Source organism: Tachypleus tridentatus, chromosome 1 (genome assembly GCF_004210375.1).
Source record: "Tachypleus tridentatus isolate NWPU-2018 chromosome 1, ASM421037v1, whole genome shotgun sequence".
In the NCBI taxonomy this organism is placed as follows: Eukaryota; Metazoa; Arthropoda; class Merostomata; order Xiphosura; family Limulidae; genus Tachypleus; species Tachypleus tridentatus.
In genome coordinates this window covers 146,841,010-146,860,730 of record NC_134825.1, presented here as the reverse complement: position 1 = coordinate 146,860,730, position 19,721 = coordinate 146,841,010, and the positions used below count along the sequence as shown (strand labels likewise).

The 19,721-nt window shown below is 32.5% G+C and overlaps 1 protein-coding gene across 4 annotated transcripts in view; it reads right to left on the bottom strand.

The window, feature by feature from the left end:
* The window catches only part of LOC143226313 (dynamin-1-like), a 48,440-nt gene extending 31,097 nt beyond the window's left edge, over positions 1-17,343 (bottom strand). The window contains exons 1-6 of one of the 4 annotated variants that reach the window (XM_076457133.1): positions 17,129-17,343; positions 15,714-15,832; positions 8,461-8,672; positions 5,049-5,125; positions 4,100-4,249; positions 1,510-1,713 (exon numbers count right to left, since the gene is read on the bottom strand). In XM_076457133.1, the coding sequence (XP_076313248.1) occupies positions 1,510-1,713; positions 4,100-4,249; positions 5,049-5,125; positions 8,461-8,624 (595 nt within the window). In that variant the 5' untranslated portion in view covers positions 8,625-8,672; positions 15,714-15,832; positions 17,129-17,343. Of the gene's footprint in view, positions 1-1,509; positions 1,714-2,277; positions 2,392-4,099; positions 4,250-5,048; positions 5,126-8,460; positions 8,673-15,713; positions 15,833-17,128 lie in introns of those variants that run through there. The other 3 variants (XM_076457123.1, XM_076457114.1, XM_076457140.1) reach the window with 3 other exon arrangements.
* Positions 17,344-19,721: the final 2,378 nt, after the last annotated feature.

Sequence of the window (19,721 nt, the reverse complement as noted above, 5' to 3'; positions counted from 1 at the left end):
AACACGTCTTCCAGTAGCCAAGTGCGGTAAACAGCATTTTAAATATTAAATTCTCATATTTTGAACATAATTATTAACGTTTAAAAATATTTAAGTTAGATAAAAGTTTTATTCGCGTTCTGACCTAGCTTGGCCTTCAAAATGGCCTCGAATAAACCTTATTTGTTACATTTTTTAAGGAGGTATTTATATCTGCCTACAAAACTTTACATACAGAAAACTAGTTTAACACTTGTACTCACAAACAAAGTTACCAACAACGGTTACATTAACTTCTCAAACTACGTACTTATTTGTATTTTTTCTAGTCATATGGTATGAGAAAATATTTTCTTAGAATTACATGTTCTTCACTTTATGAACTCTGTCTTTCTAACATCCTAACACTTAACTTTTTTCTTCTACCAGTAAATATATATCGATATGCTAATTCTTTTTTTCCTAGATTTTTAAAAATACATCTTACACTATCTTACTGTAAATGTAATTTTATTTAAAGTAAGTTCTTTTTCGCTTAAAATAGTACTTATTTTATGTAAATGTTATCATTTCATATAAAAGTAATTTTCGTTTCTCGCATTCACAATGTACTTCTAATTTTCATTAACTCTAACGGCCTGGCATGGCCATGTGGGTTGAGGCGTGCGACTCGTAGTCTGACGGTCGCGGGTTTGCATCCCCGTCACGCCAAAAAAGCTCGCCTTTTCAGGCGTGGGAGCGTTATAATTTGACGGTCAATGTGACAAGTGGCCTTCCCTCTAGTCTTACACTGCTACATTAGGAATGGCTAGCGCAGATAGCCCTCGAGTAACTTTGCGCGAAAATCAAAAACACACATTAACTCTATATTTTCAAATATTGCGAGTAGGTTCAGTTGTCTTTGGATAAAAAAAAATACTCTACATGAATGTATGTCACAGAAGTCGCGCCCCAAAATCTCAAACCTTCGATTTATTTCAATACTTTTGAGATAACCAGTTATACAAAATAATGATATCAATAACTAAAGTAAAAACAAATAAATAAATAAACCATAAAAATAGTTATGGAATAATATTAAGAAAAATATATCAATTGCAGAAAACTTTTGTGTCATCGTGATGAGCACTTTTATTATAATAATTATTTATTATTAACTAAATAATGGCTTACATTCTAACTGATACTCCAGTAAAGTTTTCAGTATAAATTTTCACCATATATGGTAAAATTACTTTTACTTCCATGTTTCAATAGAAATGGCTTGTTGCTATTTAAATGTAGTAAATACCCTATTATTACTTTTAAACACGAAAATGTGTTTTAAGAACTTTTTATTATTAGTTAAGTTGAGACCTCAAACAATTTTAAAATTTATTTGCAAGTGATGGTGAAAATAAATTCAAAACTTAATCACAAACTCTGTTTTTAATTAAAAGAAAAATATACCCCCCCAAAAAAAAAATAAAAACAAATGCAGTATTTTGTTAATATTCAAGTCTGAATTCTGGTTAATCTTTTACAACATACCTTCAGGGTCTGCTTCACGTGCTATTTTTAAGGCATCAGAGTTAGCAATGTCTTGATTAGCTGGACTGACCGCTAAAATAAGGGAATTTTCTTTACTGATAAACTCCCACACCATATCTCTTATTTGAACATCAATATCTGGTGGTTGGTCTCCAACAGGGACTTTGGTCAGGCCCGGTAAGTCCACAAGGGTTAAATCGAGAACTAAAATGAAATGATTAGATTTACTATATCATAAAAATTTCTGATATGTAGCTCACCATGACTCGTTCAACTTTCAGTTTTACAAAAGTAAAGCCAGTTAACTAACACAAATATCAAATTAAGAAAAATAATATTTAGTCCAAACTAGTTAAATGTGAGCTTCTGTTAAAATGATTAGATTAAATTATGTTAACATATAGACGTTTATGAATTTGTTGTAAAATACAGAACCATAAAATGGGTTATCTGTGTTCTGCTCCACAAGTATCGAAACCACATTTTAAACGTGAAAATCAAAATATCTGAACCACTTTGTAGACAAATGTTTATAATACACATTGACAGTAACCATTTTAGAAAGTTTTTAGAATTAGATTATGACTACTGAAGTCAATAGAAGACTTTATTAGATAATATTAACATAATACAATATACTAAAACCATTGATAAATATTCTAATTTTTTGTATTTCAGTGCAAAGGCAGGTCGGTTTGTAAGTTTACTTATAATTACAGAGATCACTGTACATAGGTACACACACACACATATATAAATAATAAATACATGGTTTGCGTTCTTTACTTTATAAAATTTTTTCTGCCTTTTTCCGCGTTATTTCTTTGTTTGTAATTTTTATATTGTTCCAAGTTTACTCTCACGGCTTTTCTTCCTTCTGAGTTACTGTATTTCCCCTATGTTGGGGACACCAACAACAAGTATATGTACATATATACGTTTACATCATAAACACACATTTCATAATTGTCTATTACTTCTCATGCGTGATCTCTTTCTTAAAGAAGAAAAGTGATATTACAATAGGTTGCGATGACAAAGAAAACGTTCAAAATTCTATGAATCAAAATTAAATGAAAACGTAAAATTCCCAGACTATGAATCACTTCAAGGATATCAACTTCCAGATTACAAAGTTGAGTTACATATGTATATAACGTTCCTTAGCTTTAAGTCCATTGTTCTACTTCTGGAAATTTAAAACAACAACACGCTTAGTCAGTCAAACCACTTTATTGAAATAGTGCTGTTTTAATAAATTTCCTGGTAGTTGTTTCCAAAAGTAAAAGCAATCAAAATACTGACGCTTCAACACTTTGACTAGCAATGCGTTACATTACGTCCTCCTTTCTCGACCTCTGACATTTGGGCTTCACAGACAGTAGAAGATGAATAACAAAAACTGTTTTTAGTTCAAATTATACATATATATATTATATCTGCACGCTGTGGCCACCATTCAGTTAGCGAGGAAATAGATACGTGGTTGAACATTTCAAAACCACCGATCAACTCAGCTAGAACATTTAAACATATTACATCAGTGAAGAATACGAAATATTTAAACTACTTTCTGTATATTTAAGATATAATAAAAATATTACAAACCTAAGATTTGGAAACAACGTAATATTTCTTTCTGAAAACATTTTGTTTAGAAGTTGTCTGTGTTTGTATAATTTCTAATTTTATTTTATTATGTTGTTAATTCGTTTATAAATAATTTCGTCCTAACACAAATCTTAACAATGAAAAAGTTTTCCAGACAGTTACATTTGTTATAAACATAGCATAGGTAATAAATTACGAATTCAGATTTGAGTTTGGTATGTTGGTTTGTTTCTCAACTTCAAAATTTCATCCAAAGTTTCCAACCTTCATGATTTTAAATTGTAGACTAAAGGGACATTAGCAAGTCGTCACTACCACCAATCTTAGATTAAAGCATGGGCTTACCAGACTGAAGCCCAGGTTTTCACACTAATTAGGGGACCACAAAGTATGATTATGTATGTATTGCACGTAGAGGCTCTGCTTCGAGGGAGCGTCTATAAGTTTAAAAGCCTAGGACCAATAAACCTCCTAGTCCGACCTTGACTTCCACCACCTATTCTTAGACTGTTCTTATCCTGATAAATAATAGGATTTCTGCAACATTATTATAGAGCACTTACAGCCTTGAAGTGGAAGATTTTTTTTATTTGCGAAAAAGAACAAGGAATACCCAGATTTAGTCGGGACACACTAATCATTCTCCTACATTCGATAGTTTGTTAGAATAAGCAGCAGTAATTATGTTGTATTTCAACACTCAAGCTATCTTTACTTACACAACTATGCACGATACTTTTAACTACATATCACTTGGTAAAAGAAGAAAGAAAAAAAAAAGCAGCGTAAGAACTTTGAAAATAACCATAAACTGTCATTAAACATAATTATCGAACTATTATTGATTTATATCGGTGTAGCATGCGTTTTTTAAACTTGTAGTTTTCTAATAGACCACTTATTTCAACCCACTTGTCCAAGTACAAAATCATTTAAATCAGCACGTGATAATGCAAGAGTTACATTTATTAGCTCATACCATAAGGAGAGTAAATCCGCAGGTTGATTGGCTTGGATGAGACGTTCTTATTGGTTCCTGTCTCCCGATCTGTTTCTGCTTCTATTTCATCTCGAACTTTCTCGAAATCTTTATATATTTTGTTAGAATTGTGCAAAAATTCAGCATACTCTGTTAAAAATTACAGAAAAAAACACATGAAATTTTATCAAAAATTCAGCATACTCTGTTAAAAATTACAGAAAAAAACACATGAAATTTTATCAAAAATTCAGCATACTCTGTTAAAAATTACAGAAAAAAACACATGAAATTTTATGACTTATTTGAAATAAATCCATGTTTATCTATTTCAAGAAAATACATATTTTAATTTGACTTTTAATGACATATCGAGTCCTATAGATTATCGTTTTACTGTGGGAAATTATAAGATTTTACATATTACTATGACTTTTGTTGAATTGTCTTGTTCGTAATAAATATTTATTTGGGATTTGACTCAAAGTGATTTTGTGCACATTAGTTAAGGATTTTTATAAACATTTTAGTTTAATGAAACGTTTTAGTCCTTAAGTAAATGGAGAATATTTTCATATCGTATAGGTTCTGGCTCTTGCTGCTGGTCATTGGTCATTGTTTCATATAGAACAATCGTATAGATTCTGACTTTTGCTGCTGGTCATTGTTTCATATAGAACAAGACGTTTTTGTTATAGAACAAGACTATACAACCTTTTGTTTGTGCTAATTATTTTATTACCAATACTTAATATACAGTATGTGAGTGAACAGTACAAAATATGTCTGTGAGTGTGTTTGTGGTACCTACCTCGTGTTCGAAGAGTTACATGACAAGTTAAAAATAACCAGGGCCTAGTTACGCCTTCCATACAGAAATGTTTCGACATTCTTACGTTATCATATAATTATGTTTTCAATTCAATGAATTCTCTCTAGTTACACTTACCCGTAGATGGGTGATGAAACAGCTGGACAACCAATGGTCGTCTTGTAACAATACCGGATCCTCGAGGCAGGAATTCTCTATAATTCAATACATATTTGCTAAAAATCACCTTAAACGTGTGAGACAACCACATGTTAAACTACGAAATAGTTTGTTAGATTACAAAAGTAACAAAGAAACTAGATGAATGGGATGCAAATGTTGAAATACATGAAAACAACTTGTGAACAGGTAATGAAACATGTGAAGCCTGCGAAAATATTAACAAACACGAGACTAGTCGCTGAGCTAGTAATGCAACATGCGAAGCCTGTGAAAACATTAACAAACATGAAATAAGTCGGTGAACTAGTAATGAAACATGCGAAGCCTGTGAAAACATTAACAAACACGAGATAAGTCGGTGAACTAGTAATGAAACATGCGAAGCCTGTGAAAACATTAACAAACATGAAATAAGTCGTTGAACTAGTAATGAAACATGCGAAGCCTGTGAAAACATTAACAAACATGAGATAAGTCGGTGAACTAGTAATGAAACATGCGAAGCCTGTGAAAACGTTAACAAACATGAAATAAGTCGTTGAACTAGTAATGAAACATGCGACGCCTGTGAAAACGTTAACAAACATGAAATAAGTCGGTGAACTAGTAATGAAACATGCGAAGCCTGTGAAAACGTTAACAAACATGAAATAAGTCGTTGAACTAGTAATGAAACATGCGAAGCTTTATTGCATTTTGTTGTTGTTTTTTTGTAACTGAACTTGTTTTTGTAATTTATACTAACTGTTTAATACTTTAATAAACTACAAGAACAAGGAAGAATTATCCACTATAACTGAATACCGTTTGGTAAAGAATTATGATTTATCTCATTTGTGGCTGAAGCTATGGCGCAGATACAATATTGTGAGACTTGAAGTATCATGAAGAAATAATCCTGTCTGTACAAAGATTAGCTATAAGTGGAAGCAGCCAAACAGATTTTTCTACCAAACAGTTATTTAATTATTCATCTGTCATTTACATGAATTTGTATTACAGATGAGATCAATGATTTGCCTTTAGTAACATCTATATAAAATTTCACAAATAAATGATAACTACACAGGTCATTTGATCATTGGTGAAATATCTGATGAAAAAATAATAAATAAAATGAAACTCGAGGAGAAGCCGATGTCATTACAAGTTAGCAGAATTCATGTCAGCTTCGTTATTTATTTTTCATCTACACAGCTCTAAAATATGACGAAATTTTTTGTAGAACGGAAAAATAATAATAAAAAAATTCGTGGAACGTTATAATGTGCGGTCAGTCCCATTGCTCGTTAGTAAGAGAGTAGCCTAAGAATTGGCAATGGGTGGTGGTGACTAGTTGCCTTCTTTCTAGTCTTACTGGGCCCGATGGTTGCGGGATCGAATCCCCGTCATACCAAACGTGCTTGCCCTTTCAGCTGTGGGGGCGTTATAATGTGACGGTTAATTCCACTATTCGTTGGTAAAAGAGTAGCCCAAGAGTTGGGGGTGAGTGGTGATAACTAGCTGCCTTCCATCTAGTCTTACACTGCTAAATTAGGGACGGTTAGCGCAGATAGCCTTCGTTTCGCTTTGCGCAAAATTTAAAAGAAACAAAGAAATAAACGCCAGAGTGAAAATTTTAAGATAATAAATATATTTATTTTGATTATATTTTACTGTCATAAGTATGTGTGTGTTTTCTTACAGCAAAGGCATATTTTTGTCCCATTGGGTACTTATTATTATAAACCTTATCAAAATAGCTAACGCCATCTCTTCTCGTCAAACACATTGTAAACGATTTATTTTATCTAAATCTCTTGGTTGAAGGATGAAATTATCTCGCTACTATTCACAACCATATAAAACACAAACTGAAATACCCGTCTACTGGCGGTGAGTATTTAAATTCTATTAACAAATGTAAGTTTGACGGTATCTATATATTTCAAAGTAACAACTTGAACACAAACTTTCAGGGTCTTTAAATTATAACATAGCTTCTTCATAAACAGTTTGCATTTCATCTATGAACAAATAAAGATTCTGAAGCAATCCCAACCTTGAACACCCTGTATATCCCTAACCGTGAGAAAAGAGTGGTTGTTTGAGAAACAATCCTTTCACAATATTTAACATTGTTTAAACTCTAAAGCGTCAACCTACCAAGATTATTTGGGATTGACTCAATAGGTTAGGGATAATTAATTAACAAGCTTTACAAAATATGAATAGCGTTAAGTTCAGTTCTGACCCCCCTTAGGACATTTCCCATTGTCACAGTGTTTACAAACAAATGTTGGTTGAAATTGACCAAATAGGCTCGAAAGAGTTGGGCTTCAAACAAACATTTCGTCTTTATTCATGTATAGATACTGTATAAAACGAATTCTCCACAACAATATGTTTTATGACATTTACTCTTATTATCCATCTGGTAGTTGTGTGACATTGTGCACTTATTCTATTAACGTGTAAAAATAGCATCATTGCTTTAACTTGGCGAACAGAAAATCACCTATATGTAAGTTATAAGTATTTATTAGATTCCATAATGCCTAGGTGAATTAATTGTATTGTCGTGATAAATCATAGATTTTAATAAATATTTCATCAGCTATGCTTTTAAAATTAAGGGAGACGAAACTGAATATAAAACACTCTTGTGCGACAAATGTGTGTAGACATGATATATATGTGTTTCTTTTATTTAGGCAAATGTAAAATTATAGCACATAAGAAATGAACACAAATTAAGTCTTTCATTGTTAGTTGTCATGAGTATTTTAAGCCAGGACATAAAGGCTCATACAATGGCTTTGGGTTGTTTGTTTTTTCCATGTACAACCTCTTAGCTCATAGCTTCGTCATCTCTTGAGATCTCATGACAATTTTGTGTTAAGGAGATCAAACCCTTTGGTTGATCTATTTGTCCACGCCCATAGATTAATTTAATCTAACAGTTCTAAAATAATTTCAATTTGAGGCTAGAGTGGTAGCGATCATAATGAATAATAAAACTGAATTGAGTATACGTGCCTTACCCTTGTTAATGCTGACTTACAAGTGTTTTTGTGTGTGTTTTTTCTCTTGTAACAAAGCCACATCGAACTATCTGCTGTGTTTACCGAGAGGAATCGAACCCATTATTTTAGCGGGGGGGGGGACACTGACGCACACAGGTATAGCTAATGAAAAAAAGAGAAAGAAAAAAGATACCGTACATTAATTTACTCTAATCCTTCCTTAAAGAATTTCAAGTGCCGCGGATGCTGAGGATTCCCTCTTGTCTTTTTTTTTTTTTTTTGCTTTATTAAAATAAATTTTTTGTCGAATTAATATTATAGCTTTTACCTAAAAAATAAGATAATAACAAATCGTTTCTCACTTTCCAACAAAATTTTCCAATACACTGCTTTTACCGGCACTTTGTCCTCCCACAACAACTATTTGAGGTAGGTCGATGTTGAAAACTGTTGATCCAGCTTGTGAAACGGCATCTTGGAGCTTGTTCATCATATGGATGAGCTGTTGCATTCCTTCGTTTGCCATGTTGTTGGATTACTTAGATCATCAATAAACCAAAGATTGAATGTTCACCTATTCAAATAATAACAATGTCTATTATTTGCTATTTTGGAATATAATGAAGTCAAAAACACCAAATAAAGTAATACGATCCTTTTGTTTCTTTATAGTTACAAATACAGATCACAGTTTATGTCATATATAATATTATACATCATAAAGAGTAAATTTTATCTCTTTAGTAACTAAACCATACATACTAATTTTGATACAATTTATTGTTAAATTGCCAATAAATGACAATAAAATAGTCAGTTGTTTGTTTTGAATTTCTCACAAAGCTACACGAGAGCAATCTGTGCTAGCCGTCCCTAATTTAGCAGTGTAAGACTAGAAGGAAGGCAGGTAGTCATCACCACCCACCGCCAACTCTTGGGCTACTCTTTTACCAACGAATAGTGGGATTGACCGTCACATTATATCGCAATGGGGAGGCGAACCCGCGATCCCTCAGATTACGCACGCCTTAACCCACCTGGCCATGTCGGGCCCTACTTAGTTGTAAAAGTAAGATTGTTTTCAGGGTCTCAGTGACATTCATTCAGTATCCGTATATCATAGCACATGTACCTAAATACTTTTAAAATACTGAATTAAGGTTATCCAGAATGGCAGATTTCCAAGCATTTTCTCGTTTTGAGAATGCATTGGATATTATAATGTAAGATTAATATGCCGTGATATCATGTACTAAATCTCAAATGTACACACTTATCACAGAAGTTGTGAATGAGACACAAATGTTATTTGTTTAGTTAAAAACGAAACTACATAAACAATGTACCATGCTCACAGATGGTATCGAAACCCGGTGTTTAACGTTATAGGTCTTCAGATTTACTTTGTGTGTATGAACGTGATGCCACCAATGAATGTAGTTAACGTTAACTCACGTCAAAAATAATGTATGCTAAATAACTGGAAACCACACAGGTGGATGTGTATGTATTCTTATAGCAAAGCCACATCGGGCTATCTGCTGAGTCCACCGAGGGGAATGAAACACCTGATTTTAATGTTGTAAATCCGAAGACTTACCGCTGGTTGTAAGACAAAAGATATAAAATATCTTAAATGAGAAATAATGAGCGTTATTTTCCAGTTTTATTTATTATCTTTATAAACTAAATTTAAAATGTAAAACTTACTATGAAAAGCATGAAAAGCTGACGAAATTGTGTTACAATATCTTATCAACTGTATTTACTATTTGTTTTATTTAAAGACGGATAGGATTTTCATCTTTCTGTTCCATTCACAAAACTAGAACCAATGAAAGTAAAACAAACAAATTTATAAAGTATTTTGTCTTAGTGCTACATGTATCACATCAGTCCTTTCATAAAGTAATCAGCTTCCCTCAATTTCTTGCCTATTTGTGTGTGATGAATCAATGTTATTGATGAGGTAAGACAAGTGGGACGAGTAATAATAAATTGATCAAACAATAATTACAAATAAACGTATACTAATATTGAAAAAAACTAAAAACGAAACATAAACTTATGCTAGATTGTTTTTAATGTTTATATCAATATAGAGATTGAAAAAATAAAATATAATTTTGAGATTTTGCTATAAGGTAAAGAAAATGTATTATTACGTTAATCTGAAAAGTTCAGAGTCCCAATCATACGGCCCCGCATGGCCAGGTGCTTAAGGCTCGCGACTCGTAATCTAAGGGTGGCGGGTTCGAATCTCTGTCACACCAAACATGCTCGCCTCTTTTAGCCGTGGGGGAGTTATAACGTGACGGTTAATCCTACTATTCGTTGGTAAAAGAGTAGCTCAAGAGTTGGCAGTGGGTGGTGACAACTAGCTGCTTTCTCTCTAGTCTTAAACTGCTAAATTAGGGATGGCTAGCGCAGATAGCCCTCGAGCAACTTTCTGGGAAATTCAAAACAAATAAAACCAAAACCCAACCATACGACATATCTAAACTAAAAAAAGAACGAAATGCTGTTCTTATAGTGACACTTTGTTCTTATTTTAGTTTAGACGTGTCGAAAGATTGGACAGATTAATGTAGTAACTACATTTTTCTATCTTGTAGCAAATTTTAACCTCTCGGCACTAGCTGGGTTTTGTTTATCTTAAGCTATGTAACAATATGAAACGTATAAAATAGTACACAAAAGAATAAAATAGTTTTCAATTTAATTTCTGTTTAATTAACTAACTAAAGAGACTTATTTTTAAAGCATTTTAGTACGTAACAAAATTTTTAATTTTTCTTGTTCCTGAGCAGAAAGTGTTAATTTCCAATTGCTTATACCTAAAGTAAATGGAAAAGACATGTTTTTCTCTTCAAACTTTGCTTTTGTGATTTAGGAGCGTATAACGAAAACATGATTAGAGACTATATTTAGGGACTGATACGTGAAAGTGATTTACATTACAGTCGCAAATCTCGAAAAACTATTCACTTCTAAACATTTCTGTATAACTTTACTATAAATACATATAAATCTTGATTCATATGTTGTTTTATTCAGACCTTGTGTAAATGAAAGTGTGCAAAAATGCCCGTTTTTACATAGAAAATAGGTTAATTTTTAAATTTCATGATCCAGGCCACAAAAGCAAACTTTGAAGGGAATAATGGCCATTTTCTGTACTCTTACAACATAAGCAGTTAAGAAATAACACATACTATGTTGTGTTGTGTAGTGTTATTTCTGCCGCTGAGAAGAGTAAGTACGAAATTGTTTAAGTTGAAAATTGAATTCCTTATTTACCAACTAATATTAACTCCTGGTTTTGGACACGTTTCTCTTTATAACTCATTTCTAAAAGTTACCTTTCAACTTAATGTTTAAAATACAAATGGTAAGAAACAAATTTAATACTGGCTGAATTTATAAAATTAATAGTCCAGTGAAACAAGTTATAAAACGACTAAATAGCCAGTTAATGCTCAGTTAAAATCTCCAACTAATAACAACATTGGTATTATAAAAATAAAGTGGAACAATCTGTATCAGAACTACATTTTAACACTGTATAGCGATTATTTTAATATTTGGAGAGTGTGATGCCACCGAGTATTTACTGCTTTTGAAACATGTATAGAACTCTGGCTCATCCAGAAAGCACGACACAATACGTTTTACCTGAACCATAGTAAGCAAACTATAGAATATTGTAACAAGTGAGGACTTACAAAGACAAAAAACAGTGGTAAAAGTTCTCTACGTCTCCCAGACAATAATAATCAACATATTCAGAAAGGATCTGAAAAAGCAACACACGTTGCATATGTACAAGATACTTCCATAACATATCCTTCAACCATCCAATATTTCAAACTGCTGGGCAATGAAACGGATATATTCATGTTATTTCATACTGAGATATGCCAAACCTATGGTCTTTTATGCGATCAAACTGTTGAAGCAGAAACTAGGAAAGGATCGTTCTCATAAACGAGATGGAATATGGAGAAAAACAAGGAAGGATGGTGTATTTTGGACATGGCAGCCTTACAATGGAGTCTTTTATAATGGAAACTATTCTGTATGATTATTGTCAAGATACACGATCAACAGAAATACATGACCAGACGTGGCGACATGAACTGTAAGGACGTTGTTAGGATCCATTTTTGTTTTAAATATAACTTACTCAATATCTTTACATACATGTAAAAATTCTATTATAAACAATGAAGTTTAATGAAGAAACCAAAACCTATGCAAAGATACTCTTATGGATTCAGGTGCATAATTTTAAGTTATCAAAAAGACGAATACTTATCTATTGGGTAACCTTTTGTTAAATGTTATATTAATTAACTATGTTCTCACCTTAAATTTGCTATTTTTTTCTGGGTTTTTTTTGTAACTCCAGTGTTGAGGTTCGTACTACTGTAGCACACTCACTGAACTTAAAAGTGCTATTTACTCGAGTATGACATACTCGATTTAATATCTTATCATTAGCTTCCACCAGAGTGCAAAAGTAATAATACGGTATATATATATATATTTAGTGTTTAAACTGACAGCATGTGTTTTCTCGGAGAGTTTTTATCAATAATTATTGCTATGAGTTACCTCAATACACAAACAATGTGAAATTAAATAAACAAAGCAGTATTATTTCCTCTTCTCACATGATGAGTTTTGAGAAGAGTGCACAGGATCTTTGGTTCTGGTAAAAATAACAAACGAAACAGATAAAGACATTTCATCGAATCCGGGTTTACGTGTACATTTTAGGAAAGTGTGGTTAACTGGAGCTGTCTGCAACTTTAAATACCTTTAATTCATAATTATTATCTTGTCCTTATATTATTAACGTAGCAGGGGAACAACAAATGTACACGAATTTTGAGTTTCACTAAGTAATCGTACAGCTGTCTTGTACTCTTCGCTCTTGTTTACCCATATAGCGTTTCATTTCAATCTTCATACGATAGAAGACTTGACCCTAACGTATTTTTAATTACTAGTCCGTTATTTGGAGCTTAAAATCAGTTTCTACGAATCATTACTAGCTAATTAAGAACAGTAAAACAACTCTATTGAGCCAACTGCACACTTTAAGAACTTATTGGATGATCCCCATTTTTCGATATATAGTTTTTTTTATGAATATAACTATGAATGATTACAAACAGACAAATGAAGCTACATTTTACATCACTTCCCAATATGCCCCAAATGAACAACAATTTCTTTAGCTGTACCTCTAAGTTGAGTTGGTAATAATAAGGTTATTTGCCACACACATGTTCCTAGTTTAAAACTGAAAACTAAAGGTGAGATAACTATTCAGCAACATTTCTCACAGCTCTTTGGCAATTCTTATCTAAACAAATAGTGAATTTGACCGTCACATTAAAACGCTTTCAAAACTAAAAGAGTGAGGATGTTTGGTGTAGAGCACCCTAACCACCAGACAATAGTGGAGATGGGAGGTAATTACATATTTCATGTAACTTTGAAAACAAATGAAATGTAGATAGGTTTACCATCAAGCGAAATTCAACTTCGCAATGTTAATAAACCGATCTGAAAATTGTACCGTTAACTCTACTTGTATTATTATTTCGTTTTCTAATACGTGTCTGTTGCTCAATTATACGTAACATAAACCAATAAAAACATAATAAAGTGAAAAGGACAAAGGCTTCTTATGTTTGTGTGACAACCTGTAAACATGTAGAACGAAACATGTTGACTGGCAATGTTTTGTCTTGTTCTTTGTAGAGCCTTCAGGGCAGAATTTAATTTGCAACAGGTATATATAAGTTTAACGACCGGCAAATAAGTTCTTATTTAAGCTAACTCCAAGAAACATTGTAATAACGTATCTTTAAGATTGTTAATCAGGTTGCAAAGATAATATTTCATCGAAATTGGATATAACATGTTCATAATTCCTTCGAGGGTAATTCGTCAAGAAGAAAGTGAACAAAATAGTAAAAAAAACACATGCGATCTCTGCTAAACAAAGATAGGTATTTAATTTGTGATTTTTAAAATACGTAAGAATTATATTTTGTGTCTTACTTCATCAAGTTAATTTATCATAGCTATTTTATGAATTATGTCTTTTGTAGAGCCACAAATTGTTAACTTTTCGTTTAGTACACATATCTACCTGTAATTTAAAATAGTTTCATCATCACAGATGTTTACCATTCGTTGATGTTGTTTAGTCATGGATATAGCTATAAATAAATGATGTGTGTGTGTGTGTATATATACATATCAAAATGTTTAATGTAGTCAGTAAAGAGTGTCACTGATTGATTCTCTAGCGTACGTTAAAACGCTTTTGTTTGTTTGTTTTGAATTTCGCATACAGCTACTCGAGGGCTATCTGTGCTAGCCGTCCCTAATTTTGCAATGTAAGACTAGAGGATAAGCAGCTAGTCATCACCACCCATCACCAACTCTTGGGCTACTCTTTTACCAACAAATAGTGGGATTGACCGTCACATTATAACGCCCCCACGGCTGAAAGGGCGCGCATGTTTGGTACGACCGGTATTCGAACCCGCGACTCTCGGATTACGAGTCGAACGCTTTAACACGCTTGGCCATGCCGAGCCTACGTTAGAACGCATCTAATTATGTCATAAGTATGCGACAGATAATTTATAATTTTTTTTAAATTTTGCTGTTTGAGTGACCAGTTTTGTAAAAAAATAGCGTGTAACATATGTCTCTGCTTGTATTATATATCCGTAGGGACACTGTGCTGTCAAAAAGTCGAATTGCCATGAATCAATACGAAGTGCCATAATTATATTGATATACATTATAAAAAATTGTGTTCTTCTCAGATGTAAAACAAAAAGGTTATTCCACGCTCTTTCACACAATTTGAATTACTACCTCGTTTCGCCTCTCACTTAATACTTTATTTACAACGATTCAATAGCAAAATATGTTTCTAATGATATGTCTTAGAATTAGCTTAGAGAAAGTGGTGAAGGTGGTGTTCATATTATTCTTAAAGACATTCATTTGGATTGAAATCTGGTAACTATGGTTGCTAGGAAAGATGAACAACATCTCAGTTGAGCTTTTTAAAACAATTTTGGACAATACGAGCGCAGTAACTCATTGCATTCTCCTTTGAAAATGGAGCTGGACGTTGTCCAGTGGCCAGAGTGCTCCTACTGTGAAACCGAATTTCATGGTTTTAGCCTCATTACGGCAAAATCGCATTTCAGCTTTCAATCACTGGTTATGCTAGGAGATTGAAAGTTAAATCCAAGTGCTCAGTCTCTCAAGGGTAGTTAGTAAAAGAAGTTGAAGTGTGTGTGTTGACAAACACTCTTCCCTCTAGTCTATCGATTCACAATCAGGGATTGATATATCCAAATACACTTTGTGTAGCTTTCTACAACCAAACATGCTTTTTGAATGAGTCTTTCTCTGATGGATCAGTTACAGCATACAAAACACTATGAATGTTAATTAACTGTCTAAAGGAAGAAAAAGATCAAATTCCTAAACTGAGAGTACTTCCCGAACATTATGTTACTTCTGAAACAGTAAAAGTAGAATTACATGTTTGATCCCTACTTTAACTTACTTATCAGAACACGGGAAAATGTAACACTATAAACATACAATATTATACAATTCCAGTCATAAGAGCGGTCAGAGAAGCTTCAATGGAGGTGATGCTGTTAAATATCCAAAGAAGTGCTTCTGGAATGAGAACGTATGACTTAAGGATTTATCTAAACTGTTCCTCAAAGGAGAATAAAAACGTAATAAGAAGAACGATCATTTAAAAAATGTAGAACACTAAGACATTTTCTGGGTAAAGTGGAAGAATATTACAAGAATAAAAGGAGAGTGGAATACTAAAATAATTCTGACATAGATATGATACGCCCATATTGCGTGGGTGATTCACAGTGTGCTAAATCTAAATGCAAAGCCTCAACTTCAGTGGTTGTAAAGACAAAGCAGACATATGTATATTTCAGTAGACATTTTATACAATAACAAGCTAAAAATTACCCGTTTTTAAATAGGCATAACGTTAGGTCGTAGAATAACAGTATAAGTTTGATTCACTGATAATATTAGTACGGTAAAATTTAGCCCTAACTAAACTAAAGCAAAAAACGTAAACACGTTTAAGTGTTAAATTATTTCTTTATCGAATACAGGCCGTACTTAATAATGACTCAACTAATGTTAAATCTAAGAAAAGTGGATTACAGGTTACAGATTATTATTCTAGAAATCCAGTATTTGAAGATGTACTGTAGCGATAAAGATATTAATTTGAACGCAGATAAGCCCGTTATGTAGCTTTTAATTAAAACGAACTAACAAACAAACACCCCTCTTGTGAATCGGTGGTAAGTTTGGGGGCTTTTAACGCTAAATTTAGGTTTAGATACCCATGGTGGGCATACCACAGATAGTTCAATGTGTTGTTGTTTTTCTCAACAACAAACAAATTTAACGAATTTGCTCTAAAGTTTTACAAATTTACAACAATATACTGAATATCTTTCCCAGAAAGCACGAGCTAGCCCGATGAAGACTCCAGTAAGATGGCCGAACGTTCGCAATAAAATTATTTTAATAGAAAAAAGTCCGTCTATAATTCTACAGAAGGTTTTCGATCCCAAGACCCGCAGGTTGCGAGTCGGGTACATTAAACTTCAGGTATTACCACACAGTTGTTGATAACCGAAGGCTAAAATTAATATTAGCATCATTTTTCTAATGTTAGATTCTAATATTTCCATTTGAGTAACTTAGCATTTCAGTAATTGTCACATAATACCTTACAAACTTCTAACCTGTAATAAAACAACTAATATACAAGGTATACGATTATATCCATGTGAGATTGAAAAAAAAATTAAATGACTGTAAAAAAACTTTGCTAAATAAGATATACCATATAAAGCAAGTATATTTATACGGGAATGTCTTGTTTGAGAAATAGTTCATTAGATAATACACATAAAACAAACTTACGATTTGGTCTTGTGATAGTCACGGGTTTAACTAAACTATATTTTCTGTCACAATTGCGGGAAATGCTATATAGTGTTGTTGTTGGTTGTGCAACAAGAATGAGAACAGTCGAAATGTTAAAATTACAGTGACACTGTTTATCCCTATTTCTGGTTGGTCGTTTATTATAGAACAACAAACACCCATGAACGAAAGGCTTCCTGGGTGGGAGATGTGAACGTGTTTCCTGTCATATTTATTACAAACAACACCAAACGCTCTGTAGGTGCACGTAATTATTCAACTTCAACGATCACGAACCGTATAATAAGATTAGGGATTTTCCCAGATATTACGTCTTTTCTAGAAACATTTGAAACAAGTTAAACAACAGCATGAAAACGTCGAAAAAAACAAACAATGGAATGACCTCTAGATACATAGATCAACATTGATTACAGGTTAAAACAAGTATTCCTAATTCCACAGGTAAACGTTAAACCGAGCATTGCCGCAGGCCTATAATACAAATAAGGTAAAGTAGATACTTTTGTGGTTTCTGATAGTTTGTTTGTTTGTAGTCACTCAGAAAGCTATCCGTGCTCTTCCCACTACGGGTATCGAAACTCAGTTTCTAGACGTGTATGTCTGCTTTGCTATTGGAGAGCAATAAATTTAAAAAATAAGTGCTCATTAGACATTTTTTTTCTTTTCACGACGCTTCGAGCAAATCCCTTTTGGATAAGAGATACAAGTTATCGTAAAAGTTACAAAAGCTTATGACAGGTAAAATATATGCGTGATATGTGACGATAATATCATAGAACTGTGATATATGGTATTGTAGGGGGTTGTTCTTTAAGCTACTCTGCTTAACAAATAACTGCTTTCTTTCTTTCTCAAAAAGAAGAAAAAGAAATGTTTAATATATTTCACCCTTCCTCCTTAAGCCTACCTGAAATACAAAACAAAGGGCTAAAGATAATTAATCTTCATCGCTATCTTTACACTTTAGAATGGTTTTACCATGCTAGATGTCGCTGACATTATCGTCTGCCAGCCTATTTCGCAGAACACAGGGCGCAACGAAAACGAATAAAGCTCATGTTCCTGAAACATATCACGTGTTATCATTTGGAGCATCATCGGAATTTCAGTCTCTGTAGATCTAGGAGGATCAGGTGCATTTTGACCTCTTTTCCTCTCTTTATCGTTATTTTAGTTTCATGTCTGTAGTTTTTTTTTTTTGAGTGCCTCTTTTTTTAACTACGGCTATTGTATTTTATGAAGTTAAGAACATTCTATACAATTTTATTCGCTGTTGAAAGATGAAATACTTTCTTTCTCATTCTCAATGTTATTTTAGTTAACATATACCTAATCCAGTTTAACTCTCAAATGAAGTTGTCTGTAAAAGGAGTAACACTAGTATGTATCTCTGAATGTTTGTTGATATCCATTATCAAATCCCCATGAACAAAAATCACGCCAATTACCAAACACATACACCATTTCATGAGAACTAGAATGCAACTGGATACATATGAAGAAATATAATTCACATCATGGCTTGAGTTATCACAAAGCGAGATATTCAACATTGCAGTTACTGCAGAGGATTGTGTGCATACTGCAGAGTCAGTGGAAAATCTTTTAGTATTCCCGTGTGTGCTTACGTTTTAAATTATCCTAAAGAAGTTGTTGATTAAATAAGTAGACTAATGCTTAATTAATGCGGAAGACATCAAAAGTCAACAGTTACCTAAGAAAAAAAATAAGACTGCAACACTTAAAATTTTCTTTCTTTTAATGATGTTTTGTTACTGAGTTACCAGTAATAACTACGATTTTATAATAATAGCAACTTACAATAAATTCTTCTTTATAAATAGATTTTAGTGTGAATGTGTTTCGTAACCCTTTGAGAATGTTTATCAAGCAAAGATTCAAACCAAAAGAGGAACGATAAAGGAAATTCAAGGAACAGAAAACAATAAAAAAATAAGTTACTTTATTACGTTATTGAACTAAAGTGTAGACACAATTTTGTTTATCGATTAATCATGGCTTCTATTCGTTCACCTTCATCTTATTATCCCTTTTTTTCAATTGTTTTCAAATGTACAGAAATTTGACAAAAAGCAACTATTTACTAAGAACAGAATTTAAGTAAACATTATAATTCACATTTTAATATTATATAAATTTTAGTTTCTTAATATGTATATACTGAGTGTATACTCTGTGTCACGTGATGCACCTGAACCTCCGTCCTGAAATCTCCTTTGTAAATTTTTATTCATGTTTTATATAGATTTCAGTATTTTTACAAACTAGAAATACAAATTTTTAGAACTTAAGATCCTATTTCTAAGATATCAATACATTTGTCACATCCACTATAGAAACTTCTCATGCTTTTGAAATTACTTATCCACACTTAGTTGTCAATGATTCTTGTTTATAAACAATTTTGTTAACTATATGATTGTGACATCTTTATTATAAATTATTAGGGTAAAATGCGCAATTTCCCAAATATGCTGTATTAAGATTAGAAAGAATGAAACATTCTTAAACCTTTTTATTATTTAATTAAAAATCATACAAATTA